The sequence below is a fragment of the Cheilinus undulatus genome, linkage group 24, assembly GCF_018320785.1.
Source record: "Cheilinus undulatus linkage group 24, ASM1832078v1, whole genome shotgun sequence".
In the NCBI taxonomy this organism is placed as follows: Eukaryota; Metazoa; Chordata; class Actinopteri; order Labriformes; family Labridae; genus Cheilinus; species Cheilinus undulatus.
The window spans coordinates 250,015-269,359 of record NC_054888.1 but is presented as its reverse complement, the minus strand read 5'-3'; the positions used below and the strand labels follow the sequence as shown (position 1 = coordinate 269,359).

General features: G+C 43.2%; 1 protein-coding gene across 1 annotated transcript in view; it reads left to right on the top strand.

Annotated features, from left to right (window-relative positions):
* Positions 1-16,928, top strand: part of zdbf2 (zinc finger, DBF-type containing 2) — a 19,670-nt gene extending 2,742 nt beyond the window's left edge. The window contains exons 2-10 of the mRNA XM_041782066.1: positions 1,675-1,774; positions 2,235-2,269; positions 2,357-2,460; positions 2,544-2,698; positions 5,853-6,453; positions 12,735-12,860; positions 12,984-13,327; positions 15,511-15,655; positions 15,727-16,928. Coding sequence (XP_041638000.1) covers positions 2,248-2,269; positions 2,357-2,460; positions 2,544-2,698; positions 5,853-6,453; positions 12,735-12,860; positions 12,984-13,327; positions 15,511-15,655; positions 15,727-16,431 — 2,202 coding nt within the window. The 5' untranslated portion in view covers positions 1,675-1,774; positions 2,235-2,247 and the 3' untranslated portion in view covers positions 16,432-16,928. The remainder of the gene's footprint in view (positions 1-1,674; positions 1,775-2,234; positions 2,270-2,356; positions 2,461-2,543; positions 2,699-5,852; positions 6,454-12,734; positions 12,861-12,983; positions 13,328-15,510; positions 15,656-15,726) is intronic.
* The last annotated feature ends 2,417 nt before the right edge of the window (positions 16,929-19,345 follow it).

Here is a 19,345-nt window from a genome sequence, read left to right as displayed (position 1 = left end):
CGTTTTTGGCCGTTTTGAGTCATCGTTCAAGACCCACAGAATATTTTGTACTATGGCTCTGAAAACAGCAAATAGCTCAAATGAAAGAAGAAGCTCTGTTTCCCCGTTTGTCTGCAGCTTGTTCTGTTCTTGGTTTATCTGAGGATGAACAGAGGCTAGTTTCACCAAAAACACCTCTGTTGTTCTAGAAAGCTGAGAAAAATGTATTTTCATGAGAGTCTGTCAAGCAGAACAGTGATTTAAATGTTATAATTTAGCCTTCAGTGACATAAAGACATCTGAAAACTGTATTACAAATGTGATTTTATTGTAAAATAAATGAAAAGAAATACAAAATACAGCACAGGACCCCCCACGGGGGGGTCCCCCCCGGTCCCCTGGCACTGCCTGTAATTTATAGAAGTAATATAATATAAAATATGTTTATATTTATAATCTATAATATAGAGTTGTTTTGTTCTTAGCTCTGTTTCTGCAAACAGACGGTGCTGTAGAGCTGCATGGGGCTTGCTCTTCTCTCAGGTCTGCTTCTGAAATCTCAGGATCATCAGTGATGGTTTCATTGATAAATGTGTCTGAATAATCAGTGGGTTCCTAACGTTAACTCACCTCCATCGCTCTGGGACGGCGAACAAGATCCGCTCGCTCGGCAGCCGTTCCTCAGAGTCTGGGTCAGGAAAGTCCGTCTCTGAAGTGTCGTTGCTGTGTGCATCCAGCTGGATAGCGGCTGCCGTTTCTCTCCGACACACGGGGGAGACCTGGCGGCGTTCTTTAGCCTCTTGGCCAGCCGAGGCAGATGAATGAACGCGCTGATCCCTGGCTCAGTTCAGTGTCAGTTTCAGTGAGTAAGTGATTTCTCAGGCAAAATTTTAAAGTTTCTTCCAGCGTCCGCTGGCGAAACTGGCCACTTGATCCCTCCGTTTTCTGGGGGCATTTTGTGCCGATACTGAATATTTTAGAACTTTTAGCTTAGATTTTCTGTTCCGATCGCTCTGATCTCTGTGGCTTTCATCTACCGTATCTTCCGTGTTCCAACTACGTATCCCAGAAGCCCGAAAATTACTCACAGGGAGCGTGAGAGCGCCCCTTTGTGCCAGCTGCCGAAAAAAAAACACTTTGACGTATATATACGTCAATGGCACTCAGTGAGTTAATGTCATTGTTTTCACTCTTATAATGTAATTACCTGTCAATAATTAATGCAGGGTTCTGTTGTAGGTCAGTGGTATTATTAATTTTATTAAAGTATTATATTAAATAATAATTATATTATTAATTATTATTAGATTTATTAATCTAAGATGAGAAATGCAATGAAAACAGAGATATCAGCCATTATTGTTAGAAACCTGTCAGACTGTTTAATATTAAAGGATCAATAAAAGAAACAACCAGTTTGGAGGCTTTAAAAAATAAATTAAAAGAAAGGTAATTAAAGCAAAATAAAAAAGTGGGACACTGGATATGTAACCTTCTTTTATTCCTACATTTGATTTTTAATGTATTTTCCAAGTCCTTAGGACTTAGGCAACAATAATAACTTAACAAACGTTCATTAATTATCACAGCAATAATGATTCTTTTTATTATGACATGACTATTACGGGCTGTCGTTGTGGCTGTATTTACTCTGACCACATGAAAATAAATGAGAATAAATGTGTTTGTATACAGGCTCATGGCACCTTCACCTGAAACGCTCACCTGGTTACCATTAGTTACAGCATGGAGCACTCTGATTGGACGAATATTTCACTGACTGCAGCTCCATCAGGTAAGATTCACTGATCATCAGCATTTATTATTTCTCCTTCATCTCATGATAATAAATGTTTAATTTATGTTAAATAAACTTCTTCGTTTATAACAATAATGAATGTTAAATTCACAATACAGGAATTTTATAATAATAAATGTTCACTTTCATCATAAACAGAATAAACATGTAGCTGCAGGTGTAAAGGAGAACTTTGCTGTGATGTCTGCTGCTCACCTGTGTGTTAACAATCAATAAAAATGTGATTAATCAATCAACGATAATGTGATTAATCAGTCAACGATAATGTGATTAATCAGTCAACGATAATGTGATTAATCAGTCAACGATAATGTGATTAATCAATCAACGATAATGCGATTAATCTGTCGATGGTAATGTGGTTGATCAATCAACGATAATGAATAATGATATGAGTAATTAATAATAATTCACTGATATCTGATGTCTGTTTCAGATCTTCAGTCAGGATGTCCCGCCTCTCAGAAGAAGGTAAATATGGCGAGGGCTTCATGGCAGCACTGCTTTAGGAACATGACTGTAGAAAACCACCTGAACCTGACTCTGTTTGTGTTTCAGGTGACCAGCAGAAGGCGGAGCCACAGCCTGGCCCGTCCCAGTGTCCCCCCAGCAGACAGGGTTACTGTGGATACTGCCGAGTTCTCTACAGTAACCTGGACCAGGTAAGACAAATACACCTGGGTCTGTACCACCAATCAGAATCAACCAAACATTAACCCCCCCCCCCCCCCCCATCCTCTCTCAGCACCTGTCCAGTCTCAGACACCTGGAGTCAGTCCGTGCCTCAGCAAGAGGATCAGGGGCAGCTACCACTCACAGCAGCCAATCAAAGCTGACACTGCTAGAGCGCTTCCTGCAGGACGTCCTTACGCACCACCCACACCGCTACAACGACCCCAGGTAACCCCAACACACTGCTACGACCCCAGGTAACCCCAACACACTGCTACGACCCCAGGTAACCCCAACACACCGCTACAACGACCCCAGGTAACCCCAACACACTGCTACGACCCCAGGTAACCCCAACACACACCGCTACAACGACCCCAGGTAACCCCAACACACTGCTACGACCCCAGGTAACCACAATAAACCACTGCTACGACCCCAGGTAACCCCAACACATCGCTACAACGACCCCAGGTAACCCAAACACACTACAACGACCCCAGGTAACCCCAACACACACCGCTACAACGACCCCAGGTAACCCCAACACACTGCTATGACCCCAGGTAACCCCAACACACCGCTACAACGACCCCAGGTAACCACAACACACTGCTACGACCCCAGGTAACCCCAACACACTGCTACGACCCCAGGTAACCCCAACACACTGCAACGACCCCAGGTAACCACAACACACTGCAACGACCCCAGGTAACCCCAACAAACCACTGCTACGACCCCAGGTAACCCCAACACACTTCTATAACCCTAGGTAATCCCAACACACCGCTACAACGACCCCAGGTAACCACAACACACTGCTACGACCCCAGGTAACCCCAACACACTGCTACGACCCCAGGTAACCCCAACACACTGCAACGACCCCAGGTAACCCCAACAAACCACTGCTACGACCCCAAGTAACCCCAATAAACCACTGCTACGACCCCAGGTAACCCCAACACATCGCTACAACAACCCCAGGTAACCCCAACACACTGCTACGACCCCAGGTAACCACAACACACTGCAACGACCCCAGGTAACCCCAACAAACCACTGCTACGACCCCAGGTAACCCCAACACATCGCTACAACGACCCCAGGTAACCCCAACACATCGCTAAAACGACCCCAGGTAACCCAAACACATCGCTACAACGACCCCAGGTAACCCCAACACACACCGCTACAACGACCCCAGGTAACCCCAACACACTACAATGACCCCAGGTAACCCCAACACACTTCAATGACCCCAGGCAACCCCAACACACTACAACGACCCCAGGTAACCCCAACACACTGCTACAACGACCCCAGGTAACCCCAACACACCACTGCTATGACCCCAGGTAACCCCAACACATCGCTACAATGACCCCAGGTAACCCAAACACATCGCTACAACGACCCCAGGTAACCCCAACACACACCGCTACAATAACCCCAGGTAACCCCAACACACTGCTATGACCCCAGGTAACCCCAACACACTGCAAAGACCCCAGGTAACCCCAACACACCACTGCTACGACCCCAAGTAACCCCAATAAACCACTGCTACGACCCCAGGTAACCCCAACACATCGCTACAACAACCCCAGGTAACCCCAACACACTACAATGACCCCAGGCAACCCCAACACACCGCTACAACGACCCCAGGTAACCACAACACACTGCTACAACCCCAGGTAACCCCAACACACTGCTACGACCCCAGGTAACCCCAACACACTGCTACGACCCCAGGTAACCACAACACACTGCAACGACCCCAGGTAACCCCAACAAACCACTGCTATGACCCCAGGTAACCCCAACACACTTCTACAACCCTAGGTAATCCCAACACACTGCTACAACGACCCCAGGTAACACCAACACACCGCTACGACCCCAGGTAACCCCAACACACCACTACAATGACCCAAGGTAACCCCAAAACACTACAGCGACCCCAGGTAACCACAACACACTGCAACGACCCCAGGTAACCCCAACACACCACTGCTACGACCCCAGGTAACCCCAACAAACCACTGCTACGACCCCAGGTAACCCCAACAAACCACTGCTACGACCCCAGGTAACCCCAACACATCGCTACAACGACCCCAGGTAACCCCAACACACACCGCTACAATGACCCCAGGTTACCCCGACACACTACAACGACCCCAGGTAACCCCAACACACTACAATGACCCCAGGCAACCCCAACACACACTGCTACAACGACCCCAGGTAACCCCAACACACTGCTACAACGATCCCAGGTAACCCCAACACACACCGCTACAACGACCCCAGGTAACCCCAACACACTACAACGACCCCAGGTTACCCCAACACACTGCTACGACCCCAGGTAACCCCAACACACCACTACAATGACCCAAGGTAACCCCAAAACACTACAGCGACCCCAGGTAACCCCAACACACCACTACATTGAACCCAGGTAACCCCAACACACCACTACAATGACCCCAGGTAACCCCAACACACTGCTACAACTACTCCAGGTAACCCCAACACACTGCTACGACCCCAGGTAACCCCAACACACCACTACAACGACCCCAGGTAACCCCAACACACCACTACAGTGACCCCAGGTAACCCCAACACACTGCTACGACCCCAGGTAACCCCAACACACCACTACAACGACCCCAGGTAACCCCAACACACCACTACAGTGACCCCAGGTAACCCCAACACACCACTACAACGACCCCAGGTAACCCCAACACACCGCTACAACGACCCCAGGTAACCCCAACACACTACAACGACCCCAGGTAACCCCAACACACTGCTACAACTACCCCAGGTAACACCAACACACCGCTACGACCCCAGGTAACCCCAACACACCACTACAATGACCCAAGGTAACCCCAAAACACTACAGCGACCCCAGGTAACCCCAACACACCACTATAACGGACCCAGGTAACCCCAACACACTACAATGACCCCAGGTAACCCCAACACACCACTACAATGACCCCAGGTAACCCCAACACACCACTACAACGACCCCAGGTAACCCCAACACACTGCTACGACCCCAGGTAACCCCAACACACCGCTACAACGACCTCAGGTAACCCCAACACACTACAACGACCCCAGGTAACCCCAACACACCACTACAACGACCCCAGGTAACCCCAACATACCACTACAACTACCCCAGGTAACCCCAACACACTGCTACGACCCCAGGTAACCCCAACACACCACTACAACGACCCCAGGTAACCCCAACACACCACTACAACGACCCCAGGTAACCCCAACACACCACTACAACGACCCCAGGGAACACACCTTTAACCCACCTGTACTGTTCGTCCTTCAGACCATCCCATGCTGACCTCCCCGCAGTCTCCGCCCCCTTGCTGCCGAGGGCGAAGCTAGATGACATCTGTCTCTCTGAAGACGATGGCCGTTTAGTGGTAGTAAGAGAACATCTGTCCGACTCTGACCACGCCTCACAGCAGCCGGCCAATCAGCGGCAGGGTAGCTCCACCCACAGCAATTCAGGAAAAGGAGATGGACAGGAGAGGCTGTCTGTACCAACCAGAGAGCAGAAACCAGAAGGGACCTCACCTCCTGCTGGGACAATATTCCCAACACAGTCCGGACCCACACCCATCCAGACCACACCCGCAGTCCACAGGAAGGCCCACAGAAAAACCAACCGGAGAAAAACCAGCGAGGCCTCATCCCCGCCACATGGCCACAGAGCACCACGCCCCGTACCTCTGCCTCCTCCAAAGACAGGCCCTGCCATCTCCTCTAAACCAAGACCCACCCTCTGTCTGGGTCTGGGCACGGGACCTGGGCCCCCCACGGAGAGAGGGCCCTGGCTGAGCTGGGAGAGAGAGAGGAGGGCGGGGCTTAAAGGGGAGGCGTTCTCTTCTGACAGCAGTGATGATGTAGACCAGACCATTGAGGAGGTACGACATCTCTACCTCTAAGGACGAGTGTGTTTTCTATAGACTTATCTCTATGATGTCAGTGATCAGATCTATCTGAAACATCTCTATAGTAGAGTTTATTATAGACATATCTCTATGATGTCAGTGATCAGATCTATCTGAAACATCTCTATAGTAGAGTTTATTATAGACATCTCTCTATGATGTCAGTGATCAGATCTACCTGAAACATCTCTATAGTAGAGTTTATTATAGACATATCTCTATGATGTCAGTGATCAGATCTATCTGAAACATCTCTATAGTAGAGTTTATTATAGACATATCTCTATGATGTCAGTGATCAGATCTATCTGAAACATCTCTATAGTAGAGTTTATTATAGACATCTCTCTATGATGTCAGTGATCAGATCTATCTGAAACATCTCTATAGTAGAGTTTATTATAGACATCTCTCTATGATGACAGTGATCAGATCTATCTGAAACATCTCTATAGTAGAGTTTATTATAGACATCTCTCTATGATGACAGTGATCAGATCTACCTGAAACATCTCTATAGTAGAGTTTATTATAGACATCTCTCTATGATGACAGTGATCAGATCTACCTGAAACATCTCTATAGTAGAGTTTATTATAGACATATCTCTATGATGTCAGTGATCAGATCTACCTGAAACATCTCTATAGTAGAGTTTATTATAGACATCTCTCTATGATGTCAGTGATCAGATCTACCTGAAACATCTCTATAGTAGAGTTTATTATAGACATCTCTCTATGATGTCAGTGATCAGATCTACCTGAAACATCTCTATAGTAGAGTTTATTATAGACTTATCTCTATGATGTCAGTGATCAGATCTATCTGAAACATCTCTATAGTAGAGTTTATTATAGACATATCTCTATGATGACAGTGATCAGATCTACCTGAAACATCTCTATAGTAGAGTTTATTATAGACATATCTCTATGATGACAGTGATCAGATCTATCTGAAACATCTCTATAGTAGAGTTTATTATAGACATCTCTATGATGACAGTGATCAGATCTATCTGAAACATCTCTATAGTAGAGTTTATTATAGACATATCTCTATGATGTCAGTGATCAGATCTATCTGAAACATCTCTATAGTAGAGTTTATTATATATCTCGATGATGTCAGTGATCAGATCTATCTGAAACATCTCTATAGTAGAGTTTATTATAGACATCTCTCTATGATGTCAGTGATCAGATCTATCTGAAACATCTCTATAGTAGAGTTTATTATAGACATATCTCTATGATGTCAGTGATCAGATCTATCTGAAACATCTCTATAGTAGAGTTTATTATAGACATATCTCTATGATGTCAGTGATCAGATCTACCTGAAACATCTCTATAGTAGAGTTTATTATAGACATATCTCTATGATGTCAGTGATCAGATCTACCTGAAACATCTCTATAGTAGAGTTTATTATAGACATATCTCTATGATGTCAGTGATCAGATCTACCTGAAACATCTCTATAGTAGAGTTTATTATAGACATCTCTCTATGATGTCAGTGATCAGATCTATCTGAAACATCTCTATAGTAGAGTTTATTATAGACATATCTCTATGATGTCAGTGATCAGATCTACCTGAAACATCTCTATAGTAGAGTTTATTATAGACATATCTCTATGATGACAGTGATCAGATCTATCTGAAACATCTCTATAGTAGAGTTTATTATAGACATCTCTCTATGATGACAGTGATCAGATCTATCTGAAACATCTCTATAGTAGAGTTTATTATAGACATATCTCTATGATGACAGTGATCAGATCTATCTGAAACATCTCTATAGTAGAGTTTTTTATAGACATCTCTATGATGTCAGTGATCAGATCTATCTGAAACATCTCTATAGTAGAGTTTATTATAGACATATCTCTATGATGTCAGTGATCAGATCTATCTGAAACATCTCTATAGTAGAGTTTATTATAGACATCTCTCTATGATGACAGTGATCAGATCTATCTGAAACATCTCTATAGTAGAGTTTATTATAGACATCTCTCTATGATGTCAGTGATCAGATCTATCTGAAACATCTCTATAGTAGAGTTTATTATAGACATCGCTCTATGATGACAGTGATCAGATCTATCTGAAACATCTCTATAGTAGAGTTTATTATAGACATATCTCTATGATGTCAGTGATCAGATCTACCTGAAACATCTCTATAGTAGAGTTTATTATAGACATATCTCTATGATGTCAGTGATCAGATCTACCTGAAACATCTCTATAGTAGAGTTTATTATAGACATCTCTCTATGATGTCAGTGATCAGATCTATCTGAAACATCTCTATAGTAGAGTTTATTATAGACATATCTCTGTGATGACAGTGATCAGATCTACCTGAAACATTTCTATAGTAGAGTTTATTATAGACATATCTCTATGATGTCAGTGATCAGATCTATCTGAAACATCTTTATAGTAGAGTTTATTATAGACATATCTCTATGATGTCAGTGATCAGATCTATCTGAAACATCTCTATAGTAGAGTTTATTATAGACATCTCTCTATGATGTCAGTGATCAGATCTACCTGAAACATCTCTATAGTAGAGTTTATTATAGACATATCTCTATGATGTCAGTGATCAGATCTATCTGAAACATCTCTATAGTAGAGTTTATTATAGACATCTCTATGATGACAGTGATCAGATCTATCTGAAACATCTCTATAGTAGAGTTTATTATAGACATATCTCTATGATGTCAGTGATCAGATCTATCTGAAACATCTCTATAGTAGAGTTTATTATAGACATATCTCTATGATGTCAGTGATCAGATCTATCTGAAACATCTCTATAGTAGAGTTTATTATAGACATATCTCTATGATGTCAGTGATCAGATCTATCTGAAACATCTCTATAGTAGAGTTTATTATAGACATATCTCTATGATGTCAGTGATCAGATCTATCTGAAACATCTCTATAGTAGAGTTTATTATAGACATATCTCTATGATGTCAGTGATCAGATCTACCTGAAACATCTCTATAGTAGAGTTTATTATAGACATCTCTCTATGATGTCAGTGATCAGATCTATCTGAAACATCTCTATAGTAGAGTTTATTATAGACATATCTCTATGATGACAGTGATCAGATCTACCTGAAACATCTCTATAGTAGAGTTTATTATAGACATATCTCTATGATGACAGTGATCAGATCTATCTGAAACATCTCTATAGTAGAGTTTATTATAGACATCTCTATGATGACAGTGATCAGATCTATCTGAAACATCTCTATAGTAGAGTTTATTATAGACATATCTCTATGATGACAGTGATCAGATCTATCTGAAACATCTCTATAGTAGAGTTTATTATAGACATCTCTCTATGATGTCAGTGATCAGATCTATCTGAAACATCTCTATAGTAGAGTTTATTATAGACATATCTCTATGATGTCAGTGATCAGATCTATCTGAAACATCTCTATAGTAGAGTTTATTATAGACATCTCTCTATGATGACAGTGATCAGATCTATCTGAAACATCTCTATAGTAGAGTTTATTATAGACATCTCTCTATGATGTCAGTGATCAGATCTATCTGAAACATCTCTATAGTAGAGTTTATTATAGACATATCTCTATGATGTCAGTGATCAGATCTACCTGAAACATCTCTATAGTAGAGTTTATTATAGACATATCTCTATGATGTCAGTGATCAGATCTACCTGAAACATCTCTATAGTAGAGTTTATTATAGACATCTCTCTATGATGTCAGTGATCAGATCTATCTGAAACATCTCTATAGTAGAGTTTATTATAGACATATCTCTGTGATGACAGTGATCAGATCTACCTGAAACATTTCTATAGTAGAGTTTATTATAGACATATCTCTATGATGTCAGTGATCAGATCTATCTGAAACATCTCTATAGTAGAGTTTATTATAGACATATCTCTATGATGTCAGTGATCAGATCTACCTGAAACATTTCTATAGTAGAGTTTATTATAGACATATCTCTATGATGTCAGTGATCAGATCTATCTGAAACATCTCTATAGTAGAGTTTATTATAGACATATCTCTATGATGTCAGTGATCAGATCTACCTGAAACATCTCTATAGTAGAGTTTATTATAGACATATCTCTATGATGTCAGTGATCAGATCTATCTGAAACATCTCTATAGTAGAGTTTATTATAGACATATCTCTATGATGTCAGTGATCAGATCTATCTGAAACATCTCTATAGTAGAGTTTATTATAGATTTATCTCTATGATGACAGTGATCAGATCTATCTGAAACATCTCTATAGTAGAGTTTATTATAGACATCTCTCTATGATGACAGTGATCAGATCTATCTGAAACATCTCTATAGTAGAGTTTATTATAGACATATCTCTATGATGTCAGTGATCAGATCTATCTGAAACATCTCTATAGTAGAGTTTATTATAGACATATCACTATGATGACAGTGATCAGATCTACCTGAAACATCTCTATAGTAGAGTTTATTATAGACATCTCTCTATGATGTCAGTGATCAGATCTACCTGAAACATCTCTATAGTAGAGTTTATTATAGACATATCTCTATGATGTCAGTGATCAGATCTATCTGAAACATCTCTATAGTAGAGTTTATTATAGACATATCTCTATGATGTCAGTGATCAGATCTATCTGAAACATCTCTATAGTAGAGTTTATTATAGACATATCTCTATGATGTCAGTGATCAGATCTATCTGAAACATCTCTATAGTAGAGTTTATTATAGACATATCTCTATGATGTCAGTGATCAGATCTACCTGAAACATCTCTATAGTAGAGTTTATTATAGACATATCTCTATGATGTCAGTGATCAGATCTATCTGAAACATCTCTATAGTAGAGTTTATTATAGACATCTCTCTATGATGTCAGTGATCAGATCTATCTGAAACATCTCTATAGTAGAGTTTATTATAGACATATCTCTATGATGTCAGTGATCAGATCTATCTGAAACATCTCTATAGTAGAGTTTATTATAGACATATCTCTATGATGTCAGTGATCAGATCTACCTGAAACATTTCTATAGTAGAGTTTATTATAGACATCTCTCTATGATGACAGTGATCAGATCTACCTGAAACATTTCTATAGTAGAGTTTATTATAGACATATCTCTATGATGTCAGTGATCAGATCTATCTGAAACATCTCTATAGTAGAGTTTATTATAGACATATCTCTGTGATGACAGTGATCAGATCTATCTGAAACATCTCTATAGTAGAGTTTATTATAGACATATCTCTGTGATGACAGTGATCAGATCTATCTGAAACATCTCTATAGTAGAGTTTATTATAGACATCTCTCTATGATGACAGTGATCAGATCTATCTGAAACATCTCTATAGTAGAGTTTATTATAGACATCTCTCTATGATGTCAGTGATCAGATCTATCTGAAACATCTCTATAGTAGAGTTTATTATAGACATATCTCTGTGATGACAGTGATCAGATCTATCTGAAACATCTCTATAGTAGAGTTTATTATAGACATATCTCTATGATGTCAGTGATCAGATCTATCTGAAACATCTCTATAGTAGAGTTTATTATAGACATATCTCTGTGATGACAGTGATCAGATCTATCTGAAACATCTCTATAGTAGAGTTTATTATAGACATATCTCTATGATGTCAGTGATCAGATCTACCTGAAACATCTCTATAGTAGAGTTTATTATAGACATATCTCTATGATGTCAGTGATCAGATCTACCTGAAACATCTCTATAGTAGAGTTTATTATAGACATCTCTCTATGATGACAGTGATCAGATCTACCTGAAACATCTCTATAGTAGAGTTTATTATAGACATCTCTCTATGATGTCAGTGATCAGATCTACCTGAAACATCTCTATAGTAGAGTTTATTATAGACATATCTCTATAACCCCCCCCCCATCACAGACATGCTCGTTAGGTTAATTGGTGACTCTTTTTTGGGTGTAGGTGTGAAAGGAAGTGTGCCTGGTTGTCTGTTTCTAATTGTATATCAGCCCTGTGATTGGCTTGTGACCAGATCAGGGTGTTTCCCTGCCCAACAACAGCCGGGATAGGCTCCACCCCCTCAGATTAATTACAGAGTAAATTAACCTGTTGTTTACACCTGATGCTTCCTGTTCCTTACAGCTGTGCTATCTCCATCAGGTGATCCAGATGTGCTGTTATGGTGTCAGTTCCACTCCCTGCCAGCAGGAGGAGACAGAGAGCTTTCACTTCAGCCTTCCTTTGTCCATAGAGACTAGGAGTGATGACTGGGACTCACCTGTCCAGGTAAGGGTCACCCGGCAGTAATGTTAGGACTTAAAAAAAGGAACGACCTCCAGTCTGGTGCTCAGACAACAACGTTCCGATAACGGAAAACTGTTTGTAGTGACATTAGACATCTCCCCATAGCGACCAACACCTGGAGACACACCTGTCCAGGGCTGGACCAAGGGGAGGGACCTGAGCCGTCTGATGGACGTTCATGTTGAACTGGAGGACCAGGTGTACTCCTACCAGCTCGACTCCGCCCTCAACGGTGAGCGGCGAGTAAAAGGTGTGGCCAGGCTAGAGGAGGGCTTCTGGACTCTGCCGATAGACGAGATCCTGCCGGCGCCGCAACATATCCCAGAATCCTTCAGGGGAAAGACCTGGGCCCAGGTGGAGCAGGAGGACGAGGATAAAGTGGAGCGGCTAGTTCGACAGTTCAGACGAGAAAAGTTCATCTGCTACTTTGACAGCGAGTCTCTGGCCAGGTAAAAAATACACCTGTCCTGTTACATACACCTGATCTACAGAGAGTCTGACCAGGTCATGACCTTTAGACATAAATACACCTGTCCTGTTACATACACCTGATCTACAGAGAGTCTGACCAGGTCATGACCTTTAGACATAAATACACCTGTCCTGTTATATACACCTGATCTACAGAGAGTCTGACCAGGTCATGACCTTTAGACATAAATACACCTGTCCTGTTATATACACCTGATCTACAGAGAGAGTCTGACCAGGTCATGACCTTTAGACATAAATACACCTGTCCTGTTACATACACCTGATCTACAGAGAGAGTCTGACCAGGTCATGACCTTTAGACATAAATACACCTGTCCTGTTACATACACCTGATCTACAGAGAGTCTGACCAGGTCATGACCTTTAGACATAAATACATCTGTCCTGTTACATACACCTGATCTACAGAGAGTCTGACCAGGTCATGACCTTTAGACATAAATACACCTGTCCTGTTACATACACCTGATCTACAGAGAGTCTGACCAGGTCATGACCTTTAGACATAAATACACCTGTCCTGTTACATACACCTGATCTACAGAGAGAGTCTGACCAGGTCATGACCTTTAGACATAAATACACCTGTCCTGTTATATACACCTGATCTACAGAGAGAGTCTGACCAGGTCATGACCTTTAGACATAAATACACCTGTCCTGTTATATACACCTGATCTACAGAGAGTCTGACCAGGTCATGACCTTTAGACATAAATACACCTGTCCTGTTATATACACCTGATCTACAGAGAGTCTGACCAGGTCATGACCTTTAGACATAAATACACCTGTCCTGTTACATACACCTGATCTACAGAGAGTCTGACCAGGTCATGACCTTTAGACATAAATACACCTGTCCTGTTACATACACCTGATCTACAGAGAGTCTGACCAGGTCATGACCTTTAGACATAAATACACCTGTCCTGTTACATACACCTGATCTACAGAGAGAGTCTGACCAGGTCATGACCTTTAGACATAAATACACCTGTCCTGTTACATACACCTGATCTACAGAGAGTCTGACCAGGTCATGACCTTTAGACATAAATACACCTGTCCTGTTACATACACCTGATCTACAGAGGGTCTGACCAGGTCATGACCTTTAGACATAAATACACCTGTCCTGTTACATACACCTGATCTACAGAGAGTCTGACCAGGTCATGACCTTTAGACATAAATACACCTGTCCTGTTACATACACCTGATTTAATTAGAGTCTTATCAGGTCATGACCTTTAGACATAAATACACCTGTCCTGTTACATACACCTGATCTACAGAGAGTCTGACCAGGTCATGACCTTTAGACATAAATACACCTGTCCTGTTACATACACCTGATCTACAGAGAGAGTCTGACCAGGTCATGACCTTTAGACATAAATACACCTGTCCTGTTACATACACCTGATCTACAGAGAGAGTCTGACCAGGTCATGACCTTTAGACATAAATACACCTGTCCTGTTACATACACCTGATCTACAGAGAGAGTCTGACCAGGTCATGACCTTTAGACATAAATACACCTGTCCTGTTACATACACCTGATCTACAGAGAGTCTGACCAGGTCATGACCTTTAGACATAAATACACCTGTCCTGTTACATACACCTGATCTACAGAGAGTCTGACCAGGTCATGACCTTTAGACATAAATACACCTGTCCTGTTACATACACCTGATCTACAGAGAGAGTCTGACCAGGTCATGACCTTTAGACATAAATACACCTGTCCTGGTCAGTATACTTTGTTTTTTCTTTTTTTAGACAAGTAAAACTACAAACCCCTCTTTAATGTCAGAGTGAAAACAGCTTTCTACATCATGTCAGTGTAATAAAAATCAGTGAGTGCATAAATATTCCTCCTCGTCAGTCTTTAGTAGAGTCTCCTTTGTCTGCAGTCTCAGCTCTGAGTCTGTGTCTGTCTCTTCAACATCACTAACAGGTGTTCATTTGATGACATCACTAACAGGTGTTAATTCGATGACATCACTAACAGGTGTTATTCGATGACATCATTAACAGGTGTTATTCGATGACATCACTAACAGGTGTTTATTCGATGACATCACTCACTCTCTGTCTTTTTGGCTGATGATGTCATTACTCTCAGGTATGGTAGGAGGAGCCTCAAACGAAAGGCTTGTGAAGACAAGGAGGTTGTCCTGCCCTTATTAGATAATGAAGAAGACGACCAGTCATCTCACAGAAGGAGGAAGAGGAGGAGGCGGAGCTTCAGACTGGCGTCCAGGTGTCAGGTGAGCCCTCATCATCTCTTTGGATCTGAAAAGCTTAATCTGTCCCGTCACTGCCATTGTTTCTGTTCCAGGTGGTCAAAGTCAGCCACGCCACACAGACCGTTCGATTGGTCGTCCCAGCTGTTCGCCAACCTGCTGAGGCCCCACCCACCAGCCAGCCCAACTGTCCAGCCAATTGGGAGGCAGCAGAAAGGACGCCAGAGCAGACATGGCGCTGCCTCCCCTCTTCATACTCCAACATTGTCACGCCTCTAAACCCTCGCACCTCGGTGGTCTACCTGCTCTGTTCGCCCTCAGGCCCTGCCCACACAGACACACCAGCTGCAGACTCCACCCCCAAGCGCAGCAGGAAAAGGCGGCGTCCTGTCGACCTTCAAAGGTTAAAGGTCAGATACAAACAGCTTCCTGTTCGTTTCTACGAGCCCAGCAGTAATCGCATCCTGAAGACCGCCCCTAAAGGCTCTGCCCCCTCGGTCCCCTCGCCATGTGTCCGTCAGCTGTTCAGGAGTCTGAGTCCAGACCTGAACACCGACGGCCTTGAGACTGCCCCACCCCATAAACACGTAGCCATCAGGAGGCGGGGCGATACGGCCCAAGAACCAGCCCCTCCATCCTACAGCAGACGGGGTAGGGCAGACAGGCCACGCCCCCAAAACGCCAAACGAACAGCCAGGCCTCGGGCTACGCCCCCTCAGCCCAGGAGGGAAGGCTTGCGACCCACCAATAGGCAGGGTCGTAGCCGCAGGGGGCGGGGCTATGAAAGGAGTCGGAGGTAACAGTTATCTGATCATGTGACCTGATACCTGTCCAGGTGATTAACAACGTATCTCAGTCAAAGGCCAGGATCAGTGATGTGGTTGGATGTTGAACTGAAACAATCAATAACAGATAAAGGATGGATTTTATTATTCTAATGTTTATTTCATAAATGAGGCAGCTGATTTATAATGAATATAAAATAATTTAATCAATCAAAGGTTAAATTTTATGATTGTTTACTTTTCTGTCAAAACAAACATTTATGTTTTTGATTTTATAATTAACCTTTCACTAAAGACGTTTCTATTCTGAAGAAACTGATAAAGCAGCTTTAGTTTTAGGAAACGTTGGATTTAATTATGGAAATATATTATTGATGAACTCAAACACAAACAGAAGATTGAACCTGGTTGGTTGAATTATTTTATTGTGAAGTTTCACACCTGTCCACAGGTGAGATGGTGCTCTTTGTTTTTATAAATGTGATTCAAACATCAATAAAAACCTTTTTGTAACCTGAAACGTGCCTCATGCTCTGTTTGTTCTCACAGCATCCACCAGGTGGCGTATCGACTCTCCCACCTGCACTGATGCCTCTAGAAGCTCCGCCCCGTTTCTCTCACCTGAAAACGGAACATAAGATCAATACCAGCATTAAAGTCACTTTAAACAGCCCCTCTGGTAACCATGGTAACCAAATCAGTCTCACCTGTCCACCCCTCTGTACACCTGTTTGTCTTCATCATCATCCTCAGCGTCTGCACAGTGTCCTGCAGCAGCTGCTCTGGACTGCATCTCCCATAATCCTTAGGACTACATCTCCCATGATCCCCCTCTACACTACATCTCCCATAATCCTCAGGACTACATCTCCCATGATCCCCCTCTACACTACATCTCCCATAATCCTCAGGACTACATCTCCCATGATCCTCCTCTGCACTACATCTCCCATAGTCCTTCTCTTCACAAACACAGCTTTCCTTCATTTGTGACTCCACCTCCTCTCCATCCTGATTTATAATTGGAGGACAGTGGTCTTTAGGCTCATCCTCTTCATAGATGATATGCTGGTGCATTCTGGGTGATGTAGTTTGTAGTGCATCTGTCCCTGTGTCCTCTTCTTCATCTGTGATTCTCTCAGTGTCCCTTCCTGACGTGTCATTGGCTTGTTGCTGATTCTCCATCCTGGTCAGAGCCTGAGGAGCAAACCGATAAATATGAGCCTGTACAAGTATACACCTGTCTTCAGGTAGCTCTACCTGTAATCAGGTGTCTGTACCTGTGCTCAGGTGTCTGTACCTGTGGTCAGGTGTCCGTACCTGTGGTCAGGTGTCTGTACCTGTGTTCAGGTGTCTGTACCTGTGCTCAGGTGTCTGTACCTGTGCTCAGGTGTCTGTACCTGTGTTCAGGTGTCTGTACCTGTGTTCAGGTGTCTGTACCTGTGCTCAGGTGTCTGTATCTATGTTCAGGTGTCTGTATCTGTGTTCAGGTGTCTGTATCTGTGTTCAGGTGTCTGTACCTGTGCTCAGGTGTCTGTACCTGTGCTCAGGTGTCTGTACCTGTGTTCAGGTGTCTGTATCTGTGTTCAGGTGTCTGTATCTGTGTTCAGGTGTCTGTACCTGTGTTCAGGTGTCTGTACCTGTGCTCAGGTGTCTGTACCTGTGCTCAGGTGTCTGTACCTGTGTTCAGGTGTCTGTACCTGTGCTCAGGTGTCTGTACCTGTGCTCAGGTGTCTGTTTCAATGTTCAGGTGTCTGTATCTGTGCTCAGGTGTCTGTACCTGTGCTCAGGTGTCTGTATCTGTGTTCAGGTGTCTGTACCTGTGCTCAGGTGTCTGTATCTGTGTTCAGGTGTCTGTACCTGTGCTCAGGTGTCTGTACCTGTGCTCAGGTGTCTGTATCTGTGTTCAGGTGTCTGTACCTGTGCTCAGGTGTCTGTATCTGTGTTCAGGTGTCTGTACCTGTGCTCAGGTGTCTGTACCTGTGCTCAGGTGTCTGTATCTGTGTTCAGGTGTCTGTACCTGTGCTCAGGTGTCTGTACCTGTGCTCAGGTGTCTGTACCTGTGCTCAGGTGTCTGTACCTGTGCTCTGGTGTCTGTACCTGTATGAGTTTGCTCTGTAGAAGGAGGTTTTGTTCTCTCATCATTTCCATGGTAACCTCCATTTCAGCACACCTGTCCTCTAGGATGCTGTGATCTGATTGGACAGTGAGCCTCCAGGCCTGCAGCTGTTGCTCCAATAACCTAAACACCAACAAAGAAGAAGAGGAGGAAGGCCCTGATGTTGAAGGTGATCAGGTGTCTCCACCTGCACAGCTCTCTGCATTCTTACCATCTGTCTCTCTGCAGGTTCCTGACTTCAGTGAGCAGAGCCGGATCCTCCTGAGGGAGGGAACAACCATCACTGAGTTACCAAGGGTAACCCAAACAGGTAGGACAACCAGGTAGAAAAAAACAGGATCCTCTAAACTAGATAGAACAAACAGGTTTCTTTACCCAGGACCGAGTCATACCTCGATATCTGAACAACTCCACAGTCACAACAGAAACCAGGAACCCCATACCTGCTGAGTGGGCGTTTCCTCATCAGTCTGCTGAGCTTTGGATCCAGGTGAGCAGGGGGGGGGTCGTGATGAGGCATGATGGGAAATGTCTGTGTCAGGTGAGGAATCAGAGGGGGGTGGAGCACTGCAACCCACGTTAGACATTAATGGCCGTTCAAAGCCTAAAACATGATGTCATCGTATTTGATTTACCTGCCAGGAGTGTCCTCTGGCTCCGCCCACATCAGCGCCCTCCTTCTGTTCACCTCTCTCTGGGCGTAGCGTTGTGGTAACAAGGCATGACGAGCACTTTGGACTAATGAAGACCAGGACTCTCTCCAGGTGGGCTGAGGTTGGAAGATCTTATTTTAGATTCAGATCATTACCT